Source organism: Lactuca serriola, chromosome 7, assembly GCF_051521515.1.
Source record: "Lactuca serriola cultivar US96UC23 chromosome 7, Lser_US96UC23_V15, whole genome shotgun sequence".
Taxonomy (NCBI): domain Eukaryota; kingdom Viridiplantae; phylum Streptophyta; class Magnoliopsida; order Asterales; family Asteraceae; genus Lactuca; species Lactuca serriola.
In genome coordinates this window covers 86,370,549-86,384,493 of record NC_136414.1, presented here as the reverse complement: position 1 = coordinate 86,384,493, position 13,945 = coordinate 86,370,549, and the positions used below count along the sequence as shown (strand labels likewise).

The 13,945-nt window shown below is 32.8% G+C and overlaps 1 protein-coding gene across 2 annotated transcripts; it reads left to right on the top strand.

Moving 5' to 3' along the window:
- Window positions 1-757: 757 nt before the first annotated feature.
- LOC145061723 (cation transporter HKT1;3-like) lies at window positions 758-7,072 on the top strand. Of its 2 annotated transcripts, XM_079009263.1 has the most exons (3): window positions 761-2,029; window positions 5,711-5,923; window positions 6,780-7,072. In XM_079009263.1, the coding sequence occupies exons 1-3, from the start codon at window positions 840-842 to the stop codon at window positions 6,976-6,978; spliced, it is 1,602 nt and encodes a 533-aa protein (XP_078865389.1). In that variant the 5' UTR covers window positions 761-839; the 3' UTR covers window positions 6,979-7,072. The 2 variants fall into 2 exon arrangements, with proteins under 2 accessions (XP_078865390.1, XP_078865389.1); XM_079009264.1 differs by lacking the exon at window positions 5,711-5,923 and having other exon boundaries at window positions 758-2,029.
- Window positions 7,073-13,945: the final 6,873 nt, after the last annotated feature.

Here is a 13,945-nt window from a genome sequence, read left to right as displayed (position 1 = left end):
AAGAGAGGGTGACCGACTAAGGATTTTTAACCTGATATATGTGGCGTACAATCAAATTTGACCTAATGATTCTGCTAAATTAAAATTGAAATAGAAATTTATGATTAGTGTTGTGGCGTGATGGTTCTCCGACGGATATGGTTTTAGAAAAGTGACCATATGATGTCGCCAATCATATATAGTTTCTTGATGTTTGGTTGTGCATTTACAGATTCACGATATCTGTATACAATTTTGTGATAGATTCTCGAGACGGTAATGTGGGTCTTGTAACTGAATGAAGATTTAAGTTCAACGTGAGATCTAGTTCTCCGACAACATTAACCCAGATGAGAAGAGGAAGGCGTTTCTTTCTTTTTCTTTTCTAAGTTATATTTAATTATGAAAAAATATAATATAAATTAAAAAGGGTAGAAAGGTCATTTCAATTTGCTTAAGGACCAACCGTGAAACTTTTAGAAACCATAGGGATTATTCGTGCAAGTTTAGAAACCACATAGACCATTTGTATAAAAAAAAATTAACCGAGATGAGTGCGTGACTTTTGATGAAACAAATGGATGATTTATGTAATTTTGTGAATATTTTATTTTTATTTTATTTGAAAGGAGTAATAGGATTTTCCAATAGGAATAGAATATAATATTTGATACAAATTGGAATAACTGCAAACTAAAAATATAATATTATATAATATAATAAATGATATACGTCCGTTTGTTTATAATTGGAAAAGAAAGCATTAAGCAACATTACTAATTTTGAATGCCTTCCCATCCATATAAAGCTCCAAACATCTAGCTCATCACTCACTCTTTCATTTCGACATATACAAGTTTATGTTGAGTCCTATAAACGAAAAGATGAAAGTGTTTTCCTATGTGGGAAAGATGTTGGAACAACTTTGTAGTCCTTCTCTTTGTCGTTCTACTTGGTTTCATCTAGGTGGAAACCAACTTCCAATAAATTTGTTCTATTTTCTATTTATTTCGTCCATAGGGTTTTTTATCCTCCAATCAATGGATGTAAAAACCACCACCTTCACCCCTCGTAACATAGACTTATTCTTCACCTCTGTCTCAACAGCCACTGTTTCCAGCATGTCCACTGTTGAGATGGAGGTTTTTTCCAACACCCAACTTGTCGTTCTCACAATTCTTATGGTTATCGGTGGTGAGGTGTTCATTTCAATGGTAATTCTCTATCTTCGTCGGCCTTTTTTAAAAGAATCTAGTAATGATGGTTGTAAAGTAGACCCCCCTATGTGTTACCTCAACACACAATCCATTTGTCTAGATAATATAGAGCTCCATAAAATAGTCATCCGTGAATCTGGAAGTTCAAAATCTGACACTTTTAACTGTGAAATTGTCTCTACAAATGATGTCGATATGGAGGATTTAAAGTACAAATCTTTCAAGTTTTTGGGTCTTGTAGTATTCTTTTACTTGGTATTTGTCCAAATTTTGGGTGTGGTTTCAGTTTTCATATATATAAATGTCATCTCAAGTGCCAAAAATATACTTAAGCAGAAGGATATAAGGGCACTCACTTTTTCCATCTTCACTGTAACGTCAACCTTTGTCAACTGTGGGTTTGTTCCAACTAACGAAAACATGATGATCTTTAGAAAAAATTCTGGTCTATTGTTAATCCTCATCCCTCAAGCTCTATTTGGTAACACTTTATACCCTCCAGTTCTGAGACTTACGATTTGGGCCATAGGGATTTTTACCAAAAAATCTGAAGCTAGGTATTTGTTAAAGAACTCCAAAGTACTTGGATATAATCATCTTCTTTCATACCAAGACTCGTTACTTCTTGCGACTACAGTCTTAGCTTTTATCATGTTGCAATTTATTTTGTTTTCATCAATGGAATGGAGTTCAGGCTCTTTGAGAGACCTTGATCTCTACCAAAAACTTGTTGGGATTTTGTTTGAGACTGTAAATACAAGGCATACTGGAGAATCGATTGTCGACCTGTCCACCATCAATGCTTCCATATTGGTATTGTTCATCGTGATGATGTTAGTCTCTCTTTTTCTCTTATATTATTTTTTTAATGGGACTTACTATGTTTGGCTATTAATATATACTATATTCGATGATGTATAAAGTGGGTACATTGACTAATAATGTGTGAATAACCAATTTACTTTGTTAACACTATTTTAATATATTTTCTAAGCTCATTATACCCATAATAATTTAACTATAAACGTCGAGAGTCGATGATTGTTAGGTTGATCATTCACTTATGAATGATTAACAACACTATATAAAATCTAAGACGACAATACGTGATTGATGATCATTCACATTTTTATGTATGGGTGGTCAATGGAAAATAAAACTTTCTAATCATTAATTAAATATATAAATTATTTTTTGTGATAAATAATTTGTAGAAATATTTTTAAGTGAAATTTATAAAGTAAAAAGAATCGACAGTCATATGAAAAAATATAATAATGAATTTTGATGCCTTTATGACTTGTCGTATCAATAGATTCCCAAAAGATATACATTAAATTATTTATTTGGTTATAAAAATAAGTTTGTGTGGTTTTATATTTTATGATAAACTTATAAATTAAACACTGAAAAATATGAAAAAAAATTTCAACATGAGTAAAATGATATAATATTTTAACAGACACTTTTATATATATATATATATATATATATATATATATATATATATATATATATATATATATATATATATATATACACAGAGAGAGAGAGTGAGAGAGAGGAGGGTTCAATTGACAAAAAAATTGAAAATAAAGGAATCATTCTCAGCCACACATTTATTTTGCTGCAAAACATTTAGGTGTTGTTTGTTTTTTTGAAGCAAAAATCCATAAAGTCTGCAGACCACCTCTACAACCCTCTACAGTAGAAGATGTGGACCAAACGGCTACAGACTGTAATAAGAAGCATGTTTATTTTTTTAACATCTGCATGCTGCTGCAGATATTAAAAAATCAAAATAAACTGATTTTATAATCCGAAAATAGATTTTTAATACCGAAAATTTGATAATGTATAACATTTCGGCAAAATTTTATGATATTTCAGCAAAAATAATGATACTTTAACAAAAAAAAAAGATCATTTAACATAAAATAATGATATTTCATCAACAAATTATTATTATTCAATATAAAAAAAGGAAAAAAAAAATCAATAAGAATAAACAAAAAACGAAAAAAAATATGAAATAAGATTTCAGCTATATGTAATCAATATTTTAGCAAGAAAAAATGAAAAAGAAGAGGTTAGAAGAGGTAGGAAAATGCAAAACAGGTGCTACGCCAAGAAGAACACTCACATAGGTTTTTTAATCCGAAGACTTCTGAAAAATAAACAACTGCGAGATAAAAAGTTTTGCGCGTGTGCTGCGCCGTACAACATTAAGAGATCTGAAGAGGTTTTTTCCAAAAAAACAAATAGCACCTTAGACGTACCGGTGGAAATGGATAATGTATACACATATGTTTTCCAACCAAACATGTTTCCTTAAACTATGTTAATCATTACCTTAATATACACACAAACAAACAAACACACACACACACACACACACACACACACATATATATATATATATATATATATATATATATATATATATTCGTTTTTTTGATTTTTAGAAATCTCTTTTTATCGAAAATTTATTTTAAATATATCAAAATTCATAATTTTTTTATTCTATGTAAATAGACATCCATATTGATATAATTTTAAGATAAAATAAAAAAATTATATTTTTTAGAGTTTCAGCTCTCGTTTTTCATAAATGAATAAAAATGCATCACAATTTTATTACGGTACATTCGTTATTCAAATATGAATAAAACGTATGGTTAACTTATTTACATTTAAGTATCATTCGTATATTAATATAACACGTAATAAAGTATTCTTACATAAAATATATTTTTTTACATCATCTTTCATCACATGCTATTTTTTTATATGAATAAAATGTGAATTAGTTGTCGTCATATGTTATATTCATATATGAATAAAATATTTATCAGATTTTTGTAATATTTTATTTGTTATTCATATATGAATAAGTAGTATGTTAATAAAAGACGGATTGTTTTGAAATTCTGAACTACTTATTCATATATGAATAACAAAAGAACTATAACAAAATTATGATAAATGTGTTCTTTGTATATGAATATAACTATTGAAGAAAGCTAATACATGTGCTATTCATATGTAAATATAATATGTTACAAGAGTTTATATAAACTGTAAAGTGTTTTTTATATGTTATTTTCATATATGAATGATATTTTAACTGTAAAAAAAATAGTCATATTTTTTATTTATAATTGAGTAACAAATATACTGTAGTAAAATCTGATGCATTTTTATTCACTTATAAATAACGATAGTTGAAACTATAAAAAAAATATTTTATTTTAAAACTATATTAGTATTGATGTATATTTATAGAGAATAAAAAATTATGAATTTTGATATATTTAAAATCATTTTTCGATAAAAACAGTTCCTTAAAAACTTAAAAAAAAAAAAACTAAAAAAAAATATGTTTTTGTATATATATTAAGGTAATGATTATTATAGTTTAAGAAAACATGTCTTATTGGAAAATATATGTGTTTTTTTTTCTATTTCCGCCGGTACGATTGAGGCTTTTGCAATAAAGATAAATGAGTGGTTGAGAATGATTCCTCTATTCTCAAATTTTTTTTTCTCAATTGAACTTACCTCTCTTTCTCTCTCTTTATAAATTAAACACTTCAAAAAAGAAGACTATGGGGGTGTTTGGATAGGAAAAAAAGAGGTACTTATTGTTTATTCCCACAATAAGCTAATTTGAGTGTTTCGATAAAATCCAGCTTATTAAGCTAAATAAGCTAATTTTAATAAGCATCCATCCCTATTTTTATTGCATATTGTTTACTCCCACCGTAAATAAACTATAAGCAATAAGCTAAAAAGCTAATCCAAACACTACCTATATAAGAGAAAATTTTCAACATGAGTAAAATAATGGAACATTTTTAGCGCCACTCAAACACGCATTCTTGTGTAATCAATAAAAATGAAAACACAAACGAACAAACGCGATGATAATATGATATCAGCCATAACAAAATGTGAAAAATTCTTTTTCTAAAATTTTGGAAAAACCATACTCCAATAATATTACATTCAAAATCTAAACATAAAAATCTATCAGCACAATATATAATATTATTAGTTTCCTAATACTTATTAGTTAGTGCTATATAGAAAGGAAGTTAAGTAACCTAACTTCATCCTTAACTAGCATTAAGGTCTTTCCTTTCTTTTAGTTTAGGTAAAAGACTAATCATAATCATAACCCATATAAAGTTTGTTGAAAGACCTTGATACCCACCTTTAGTTCTTCCTAATATATTTCACAATCAAACATGAAAATAATTTTTTATATAAACAAAATTTTCAATTAACCAAACAATTAAATACGATAAGTTGAAAAGTTTTATGAGTTTCAAATAAATATGACTATTAAGCAATGAATTAAATATAAAGACATTTGAAATGTAATTTGTGTTTCAAAATGAATTTGGTTCAAATATTTTTGTCTTTATTATAATAAAAATATAGATAAATTGTATTATTTTAATTGATGACTCTTTTTTACATGATTTATATTTTCTAATTACTTTTTGAAGGTATCTTCCACCGTACACCTCATTTTCATTAGTAAGGGAAGAGAATTTCGAACAAAGGAGCAAAAGAAGTAGTACATTTATGGAGAAATTAATCTTCTCACAACTCACTTATTTAGTAATCTTTGTCATGCTTGTTTGCATAACTGAGAGGAAACAAATGATTCAAGATCCTCTTAACTTCAATGTCTTAAACATTGTTGTTGAAGTCATAAGGTATTAACCCTCCCGTCCTCATCACTACATCCTTATCCTTCTTTTTCTCTCATACATATCATTACACGTAAAATGTTATGATGCCATATGAGAACAAGGGAACAACGTTGACTATTATAGAATTATAGTTGCTTAATATCTTTTTCTTATTAATTATAGTAATTAACTGAAAGAATATAGTAACAAAAAGACTTTTACTACATGCTATGAGAACCGCAAAGTTTACATGTACATATTTGTTAAATTATTAATCTAAAAAATCATTTACTTTGATATGAAATATGCTTTTTTTTAATCCATAAGATTTCTTTATGATAACATTCATTAAAAAAAAATCTAATGAAAAGGTTAATTAAATTTTCTTTCAGGTCAAAATCCATGCATTAGTATATACTAATGGCGTTTAAAATTGATGAAAATGTTATCTTTTATTTAAGAATCGTATTTTTAAAAGTTAAATACATGCACAACGGTGAAACGTAGTGGTGAGATGTGACCCTTCGAAATTTGTTGCTTCCGGTATATATTCTTAAGGGACTAAATAACTTTAGCACAAACGTCTTTGAGACCTTTTCTATTCTTTTACATTCTCAGTAGTAATATCCTCATTCAAGTCAATACATCACAGAGAAAGTAGCCAAGCCAAGAATCCAGTTTCCACCATACAATATATAAAGCATAAGTTCTTATTATCCTCGTTTAAGTCATGCAATATGTAAAGCATAAATTCTTATTATCGCTTGATGTAAGTAAACCTTCCGTACAAGTTTATTCTGGTGTATTATTATAATACTAGTTAGCATCTCAAAATCCTTCATTATTAAATAGTCACTTGGATCTTAATTTATAATTGCAGTGCGTACGGAAATGTGGGATTCTCTACTGGCTATAGTTGTGATCGTAGACTGAAACAAGATGGAGATTGTGAAAACAAGTGGTACGGGTTCTCGGGAAAATGGAGTGATGGGGGTAAACTAATTTTGATTGTAGTTATGATTTTTGGTAGGCTAAAGAAATTTAATATGAATGGAGGCAAAGCATGGAAGCTTTTATGATGGTCAGTTGTGACTTCATGTCTTCCTGATGGATGGTGAGCTTGGTATGAATAAATTTTGTATGCATTGTGTGTAATGGTGATATTGCTTGAAACTTTAAGGAACTAAATAATAAGGTGAAATTAATCATATGAAAATTTAGCAAAAATTAAATTTATATAGTCGTCAAATTTATTTTGTGTGATCAGAGTGTCGCGTTTATTAGCCACGTGGTAAAACAGAAAAAAAGTTGTATATATTAGTATGTTATTGTCCTAGGTTAATTTAGTATACATGTATGAAAGAAAACAATTGTCATAATAGAAGGGAAAAAAAAACTTGTAACTAGAATTATATTTTTTTTTATCGTGATTTAATTTCTAATATGTGTCTAAAAACAATAATATTCATAACAAAAAGAAATAAACATGTAAGTATAAATGTTGGCGGTTAAATGTTTCATATTTGTATAAATATAATCAATATTCAAAATGGAAAATATAATACTGTATAATATTTTATAAAATCTAGTATAAGGAAAACAAAATCTACAACAAGCGATATAATTACGTTTTTAAATTGAAGAACAAAAGATTTACAAGATTTACCAACGAGATATTAAATATTTTCTTACCTTTTTGTTTCTATTTATATTCATACCAATGAGAAATGATGACAAGTGTTATGTTTCGATAATATTAATTCTATTTTAATATATTTGTCATTATTTCAAATAAGTAGAAAATAAATAACAATAAAAATAAGAGCATATTTAATTTCTCATTAACAGTTATATCAATTTTTGAATGCTTCCCCATCCATAAAAAAAACCTCCAAGCTTCTATGCATATTACTCACCCTTATATATACAAGTTTAAGTATGAGTGGTGTAAATGATACGATGAAAGGTTTTTTGATATGTTGGAAAGAAATTGGAATAACTTTGTAGTCCTTTATGTATTTGTTGATGTACATGGTTTCATCCAGGCGAAAGTTATAACTCCCACTTTTTAGGTACGAGTTGTGCGATGCTAGTTGATTTGAAGAATGATTGAAAATTTGGATTTTTGTTAAAGTGAGGCGCGAGTTATGTGTGATATGTCATGAGCCACATCGATAAGTAGCGACGCAACCCATATCTTAAGCACGACATGAAGCCACATTTGCACAAAACCTTAATTTTGGGGCTTTGGCCCTAATATAAAGCAACTAACATGCTAGATTTCCATTTATCACCAGCCTTCACCCTCTGTATACAAAACCCTAGCCCCTTGTGCCTCTTTAGAGTAATTTTGGTTTATCTCAAATATCTTTGAAAAAGAAGTAATCTTGTGGTGCATGGAGAAATCATTTACATATGAAGATTCTATCTTCTAGTCGCTTTTCAGGCATTGTAAGTACTAAAGTTCATTGTTTTAATTATTCTGATTCATGCTTAGATATAGGCCTTCACTACTTGAAAACTTGGTAAATACCTACAACATTATTCGTAGGAATTCCGTAGGAATTGAGCGTTACCTACAAAATTCCTACAGAAACTGGTTTGTAGGGAAAACCCTCGTGGGTAATTTTTTCCTACAATTTGCCTACAAAATTGGCTTCGGTTTTCCTGTGGAAAATTCTGTTAGAAATGTACCTACAGAATACCTACAAAACACTTTTCCAACCGAATACCTAAAGATTTTTTTTCCTACAAAATACCTACGAAATTATTTTCCTACAGATTACCTACATAGTCTTTTTCCTACAAATTTCCTACAACTTTTTCTAAATTTTTGTAACAGAATTTTTGTTACTAATCTGTAGGTAAATTGAATTTAACATTTAAAAAAAAAGCATTTTTTTTTAAATTTCCTAATATTTTCTGCTCAAAAAAGAAACTACAAAACTAATTAAAAATTATAATAATCAAATACCATTACATTCATTGACATTAAAATAGTCAACCACATAACATTCTAATACATTAAACTCGTCAAAATACATTTACAAGAGTTTAGACTAATCAAGTGTTTTAAAACAAAAACTAAAAACTGCTTGGTGAATTAACGGGAGGATTGAATTATCTCATAAAGACCGCCAATTGCAACATTTCATTTGCAAATCCATTTAATTTGTCAATTAATTTGATTTTGCCTTTTATCCATTGGTACTTGTTGCATGCTTGACACCCGTTCTAGCAACTCCTTTACCAAAAAGAATGGCAAGACAAACATCATATAGTTATTATATGTAAATGTAACAATAAAGTATTCAACAATTATATAAGCATGGAACAGTTAGATTTATAAAATTACAAATTAGATCATCAATATGTATTAAACAGATTAATGCAAACATCAACATCAACTAATGAAACCAACCACGGAAGCATTAACTCAATTAACTTTCAAAACCCAAAAACTATTAAGGTACTAATCAGTTAATAAAATAATCTAAAACAACCAAGTTTGATTTACCATTTCGTTGTATGAAAAAAAAGAATAAAACAATTATTTCTTAATCCTGCATTTAATTCCATCATGTCAAACTTGTTAAAGCCACACATAGGATCCAACTCACAAATAAGTTGCATCCCTAAATTTTACACGGTGACCCACATAAACAAAACAACAAACAGAAATAAAATAATTGTAAACATTACTACAATAGAGATCGCTAAGAAATTTGTTACTTTCAAGAATTTTCATCTTATTAACCCTAGAAAAATCTTGGACGACAGTTAACCCACATAATTGTTAATTAAACAAACAAAAGCAAAAGAAAAAAATGATTATAATAGATGACAGTTTTAGTGATGGATCAAACCATATCTTCCCACAAAACACTCAAATACCACATGAAAACAGAGTTTAGTACCGATCTGTCAAAGATCCTAAACAATACCTTCGAATCCGGAATAAAAACAACAATTCGATCAAAGAACTTACCAACAAAAGAACTATATCGCCTCAAGCATAAATCACTGACGACATAGAGCGACGGCTGCTGACATACATGGGTGGAACAGTGGCGGCGAACCCTTGCAATATCAAAAGAGAGAGAGAGAGAGAGAGAGAGAGAGAGAGAGAGAGAGAATTGGAGCGGTGAGGGTTTCGGTGGCATCGTCTTCCTCATTCTTCGGCGACAGCGGTGAGGCATTCCAACTAGACGGATCTTTAATCGAGATATGGAGGCAAGGAGGACCGGTGGTGGATGTTGAATCGGTGATGGCGATGGCAGAGGAGGGAGAATGAGAAGGAGAGGCGACGTGAGCGATGAGGAAGAATGTGACAAAAAGCGGGATTAACCTAGCAAATTTCAGAAAAGAGGGAGTTATTTGATTTTTTCGATTGGTTGGTATTCCGTAGGTGATTTCCTACGGTTTTCCTACCACAACTTAAAAAAAATTATTTTATTTATCTCATTTTTCCTTGTAAACTAAATAATATTTTGAAAATAAATAATAATAATAATAATAATAATAATAATAATAATAAGGGTGTTGTGAAAAAATAAAATAAGAAAAATGACATTTGACCGTCGAAAAATATAAAATACAAAAATTGTCGTAGGTAATCTGTAGGTAAATACCTACGCATTACCTACGGATAAAGCTTATATGTAGGTAATCCGTAGGTATTACCTACAGATTACCTACGGTAGTTTTTGTATTTTTCTATTTTTCAAGGGTTAAATGTCATTTTTTTTATTTCATATTTTTCGCAACATCATTATAGTTTGATTACTTAGTTTTCACCAAGTTATATATAATATAAACGTATGTTCAACCGTGTGCACCAATAAAACCCATTATTATACAAGATACATTGTAACGCCCCGATTTTTAGGTATTGTTTTTTGATATAAGATTTTTCTTGATTTCAAGGCTTACTCGACGAGTTGGTTGCCCGACTCGTCGAGTAGCAGCGGGTTGGTCCACGTGTTTAAATGACCTACTCGCCGAGTCCAAAGAGGGACTCGACGAGTAGGAGCCGGAGGATGAAACCCTAATTTCCGGGGTTTTGCACCGTATTTAAAGGATCATTGGCCTCCCCAGCCTCCCCTTCACAGCCTCTTGATACTCCATAGCCCTAACTCGTGTGAGTGTGCTCCATTTGTGTGTCTTAAGCTTTGAAGAAGGATTCTTGGTGATAAAAGCTTGGGGAACCAGCAACTAGAAGCAAGGAACGTGTGGGAATCATATATCTACCTCAGTTGGCATCGTTTGAAAGGTATTAAGTTGTTATCTTGGCCTCGTTTCATTCTAGATCTCTTTTGGGTGGATTTTAGGAAGCTTTTCTTGTGTTTGAGCTAAGATCTGAAGTTCCAACTTCAGATCTAAACTCTCTTGGGTCTCTAAGTCTATAAAGAATGCCAACTTTGATAAGTATGAACCTTCCCTAAAGTGTGAGACTTGCTTGCAAGATTAGTTTTGTCATTTTAAGACTTTAGAGCTTTGCATGCACGTAAAGTTTGCAACTTTATGTGATAAACATGCCTTGGGAAGCTAGATCTACAATTTGGAGCCTTAACATGGCTTAAAAAGCATATGTATGGATGAAGGATTGAAGGGACTCAGCGAGTCGCATGGTCAACTCGTCGAGTCCGATGAAGATTGTCGTGGGCTCGGCGAGTCAGATGAGCGACTTGGCGAGTAGTGTAGCACCTGGTTCCTGGTATGTATTCTTGGTTATTAAATCTCCTTATATTTCATGATTAACCTTGTACTCGGCGAGTTGAATGACTAACTCGCCGAGTAGAAGCGGGACTAGACGCGGGATCTACTCGGTCTACTCGGCGAGTAGGTCCGAGGGACTCGGCGATTAGACCCTGTCTGGACTTAAACCCTAACCCGGGTGTTTGCACCCTATTTAAATGATCTAACCCAGCCTCCATTTCCCCTAGCACTCCCAGAGATCTGTAAAACGAAACCCTAGCCCCTTTTGTGTCCTTGTGGGTGACTTTTAGCACTTTGAAGGTGGTTTGGAGCTTGGGAGAAGAAGGAGAAGGTTGAAGAGTGCAAGAAGGGAAGAAGATCCGGAATCTACTCTGTGAAGGGCTTCTATTCAGGTAGAAAAGTTCCTACCTTGATCTTTAGTTCATTGATTCCCCTTTTTGTCCCTAAAAAGAGGTTTTAAGTCCTAAGAACCTAAATCTCTATGTGTCTATGGTTAATGTTCTGCAAGGACTTTGGATTTGGACCTTTTGGTCATCCTAGTAGCATAAAGTCTCTGTGGTTGAGGTGATTGAGGTCCCCATTGAGCATAGGACCTCTTAAAGAGATTGGAATTGCATGGTTGAGTTCATAGGGCCATGCATGCACGTAAAGTTTGCAACTTTACGTGGTTAATGAGCCCTAGGACCTTGGATCTGTGGTTTTGAAGTGTTGCATGTCCCAGATTTGGCCTACTCAAGGAATGGGTCGAAGGACTCGGCGAGTCCCAAAGTGGAACCCGGCGAGTTCTATGAAGATGGTCGTCGACTCGGCGAGTTTGAAGAACAGCTCGGCGAGTCCTATGAAGATTGCCTGGAGCTCGCCGAGTAGTTCCTCAAACTCGGCGAGTCATATGAACATCCACAGATCATGAGGGGTTTAAGCATCGAAGGCTCAACCCTTTGTACCTGTGCGCGGAATTAACTGTGTAACGTAGTCCCGAAACCCCAAACCCTCGTATGGGGTGTTCTGGTGTGGATTGAAAGCGAGCAGGGGATCTGCTCGAGGAACTCGGCGAGTTAGGACTCGAGTCGGCCCCATAGTCCCGGGTAGCGAGTCAAGGGTGACTCAGTGAGTGGGGAGAGGGACCTGGTGAGTGGGACCGGATCAGTGAGGGATGGACTCGGCGAGTTGCTCACGGACTCGGCGAGTCCAGTCAACTGGAAGTTGACTTCGACCTGGACTTGACTTGGTAAGAGGTAAAAAGGGTCATTTTACCCTAAGAACATCTAGCGGTGTTTGACTGATCGTTTTGTGGGAATTATAGCCGAGGGGTGTCCGGAGCAGCAGCAGCAGCAGTAGATAGTCAATTCCCACACAGACCAGTAGCCTTTTCGAGGTGAGTTGCCTTCCAGTAGCGGTGGGTCTACGGCCACAATGTCGGCCCACCATGCTAGTTGGATTCTGATATTGTGATATGTTCTATGTGGTAGTAGTAGAGGGGGAGAGATAGTCTCCAGTATCCGGTCAAGAGGACCGAAGGGGAAGCCAGCACCCAGATATGCTAGGCAGTATCCGGTCGAGATGACCGAAGGGGAGGCCAGCACCCAGATATGCTTGGCAATACCCGGTCGAGAGGACCGAAGGGGTAGGTCAGGCACCCAGATATGCCTGACAATATATGTGTGTTATGTGGTTATTGTGGTATGTGGTATGGTGGGGGAAGTCACTAAGCTTTGTGCTTACGTTTTTCAGTTGTTGTTTCAGGTACCTCTCTAGCCAAGGGGAAGGAGCCGGCACGGTAGCAGCATGTCACACACACTCTTGTTGCCGCAGTTATTAGCTTATTCTGGGAGTGACACTCTGACATTTTGGTTGTTTGGTTTTCAATTTGCTTTTCGATGTGAAATGGTTTAATCAAACAATGTTTTAACTATTGATGCTTTTTATGTAATGTGTTGTAACAAAATTTTTGGACGTGAAATTCAGGTCGTTACAAGTTGGTATCAGAGCCCTGGTTTGAGGGATTCGGACACACCTTCGGGGGTGTCTGAACTCAAATCGAGGGATTAAAGGATTTTCTAAATGAAAATATTTTCTAAAAATTGAGAAAAGAGTTTTGAGAAAGAACGAAGTGTGTGATGTGTGCGACTGGCCGAGCTCAAGTAAGTATTCCCCAAAGTACCCATACAAGTTTATGTTATATTTATCAACTTTTGTAGAACAGCATGCTAGAATAGGACTAAGGATCTAGGAGTGATACCTTATGTGCATGCTTTATGTGTCTCAGCTGTATGAGAATTGCATGCTAGTATTAAGTAGACAGCAAGTAGGATAGCCTGATTAGGTTAT

Coding starts and splice junctions, on each gene's coding strand:
- LOC145061723 (XM_079009263.1), top strand. CDS start 840: ATGTTGAGTCCTATAAACGAAAAGATGAAAGTGTTTTCCTATGTGGGA. Junction 2,030..5,710: donor GTATTGTTCATCGTGATGAT/GTTAGTCTCTCT, acceptor TACTTTTTGAAG/GTATCTTCCACCGTACACCT. Junction 5,924..6,779: donor ATTGTTGTTGAAGTCATAAG/GTATTAACCCTC, acceptor TTATAATTGCAG/TGCGTACGGAAATGTGGGAT.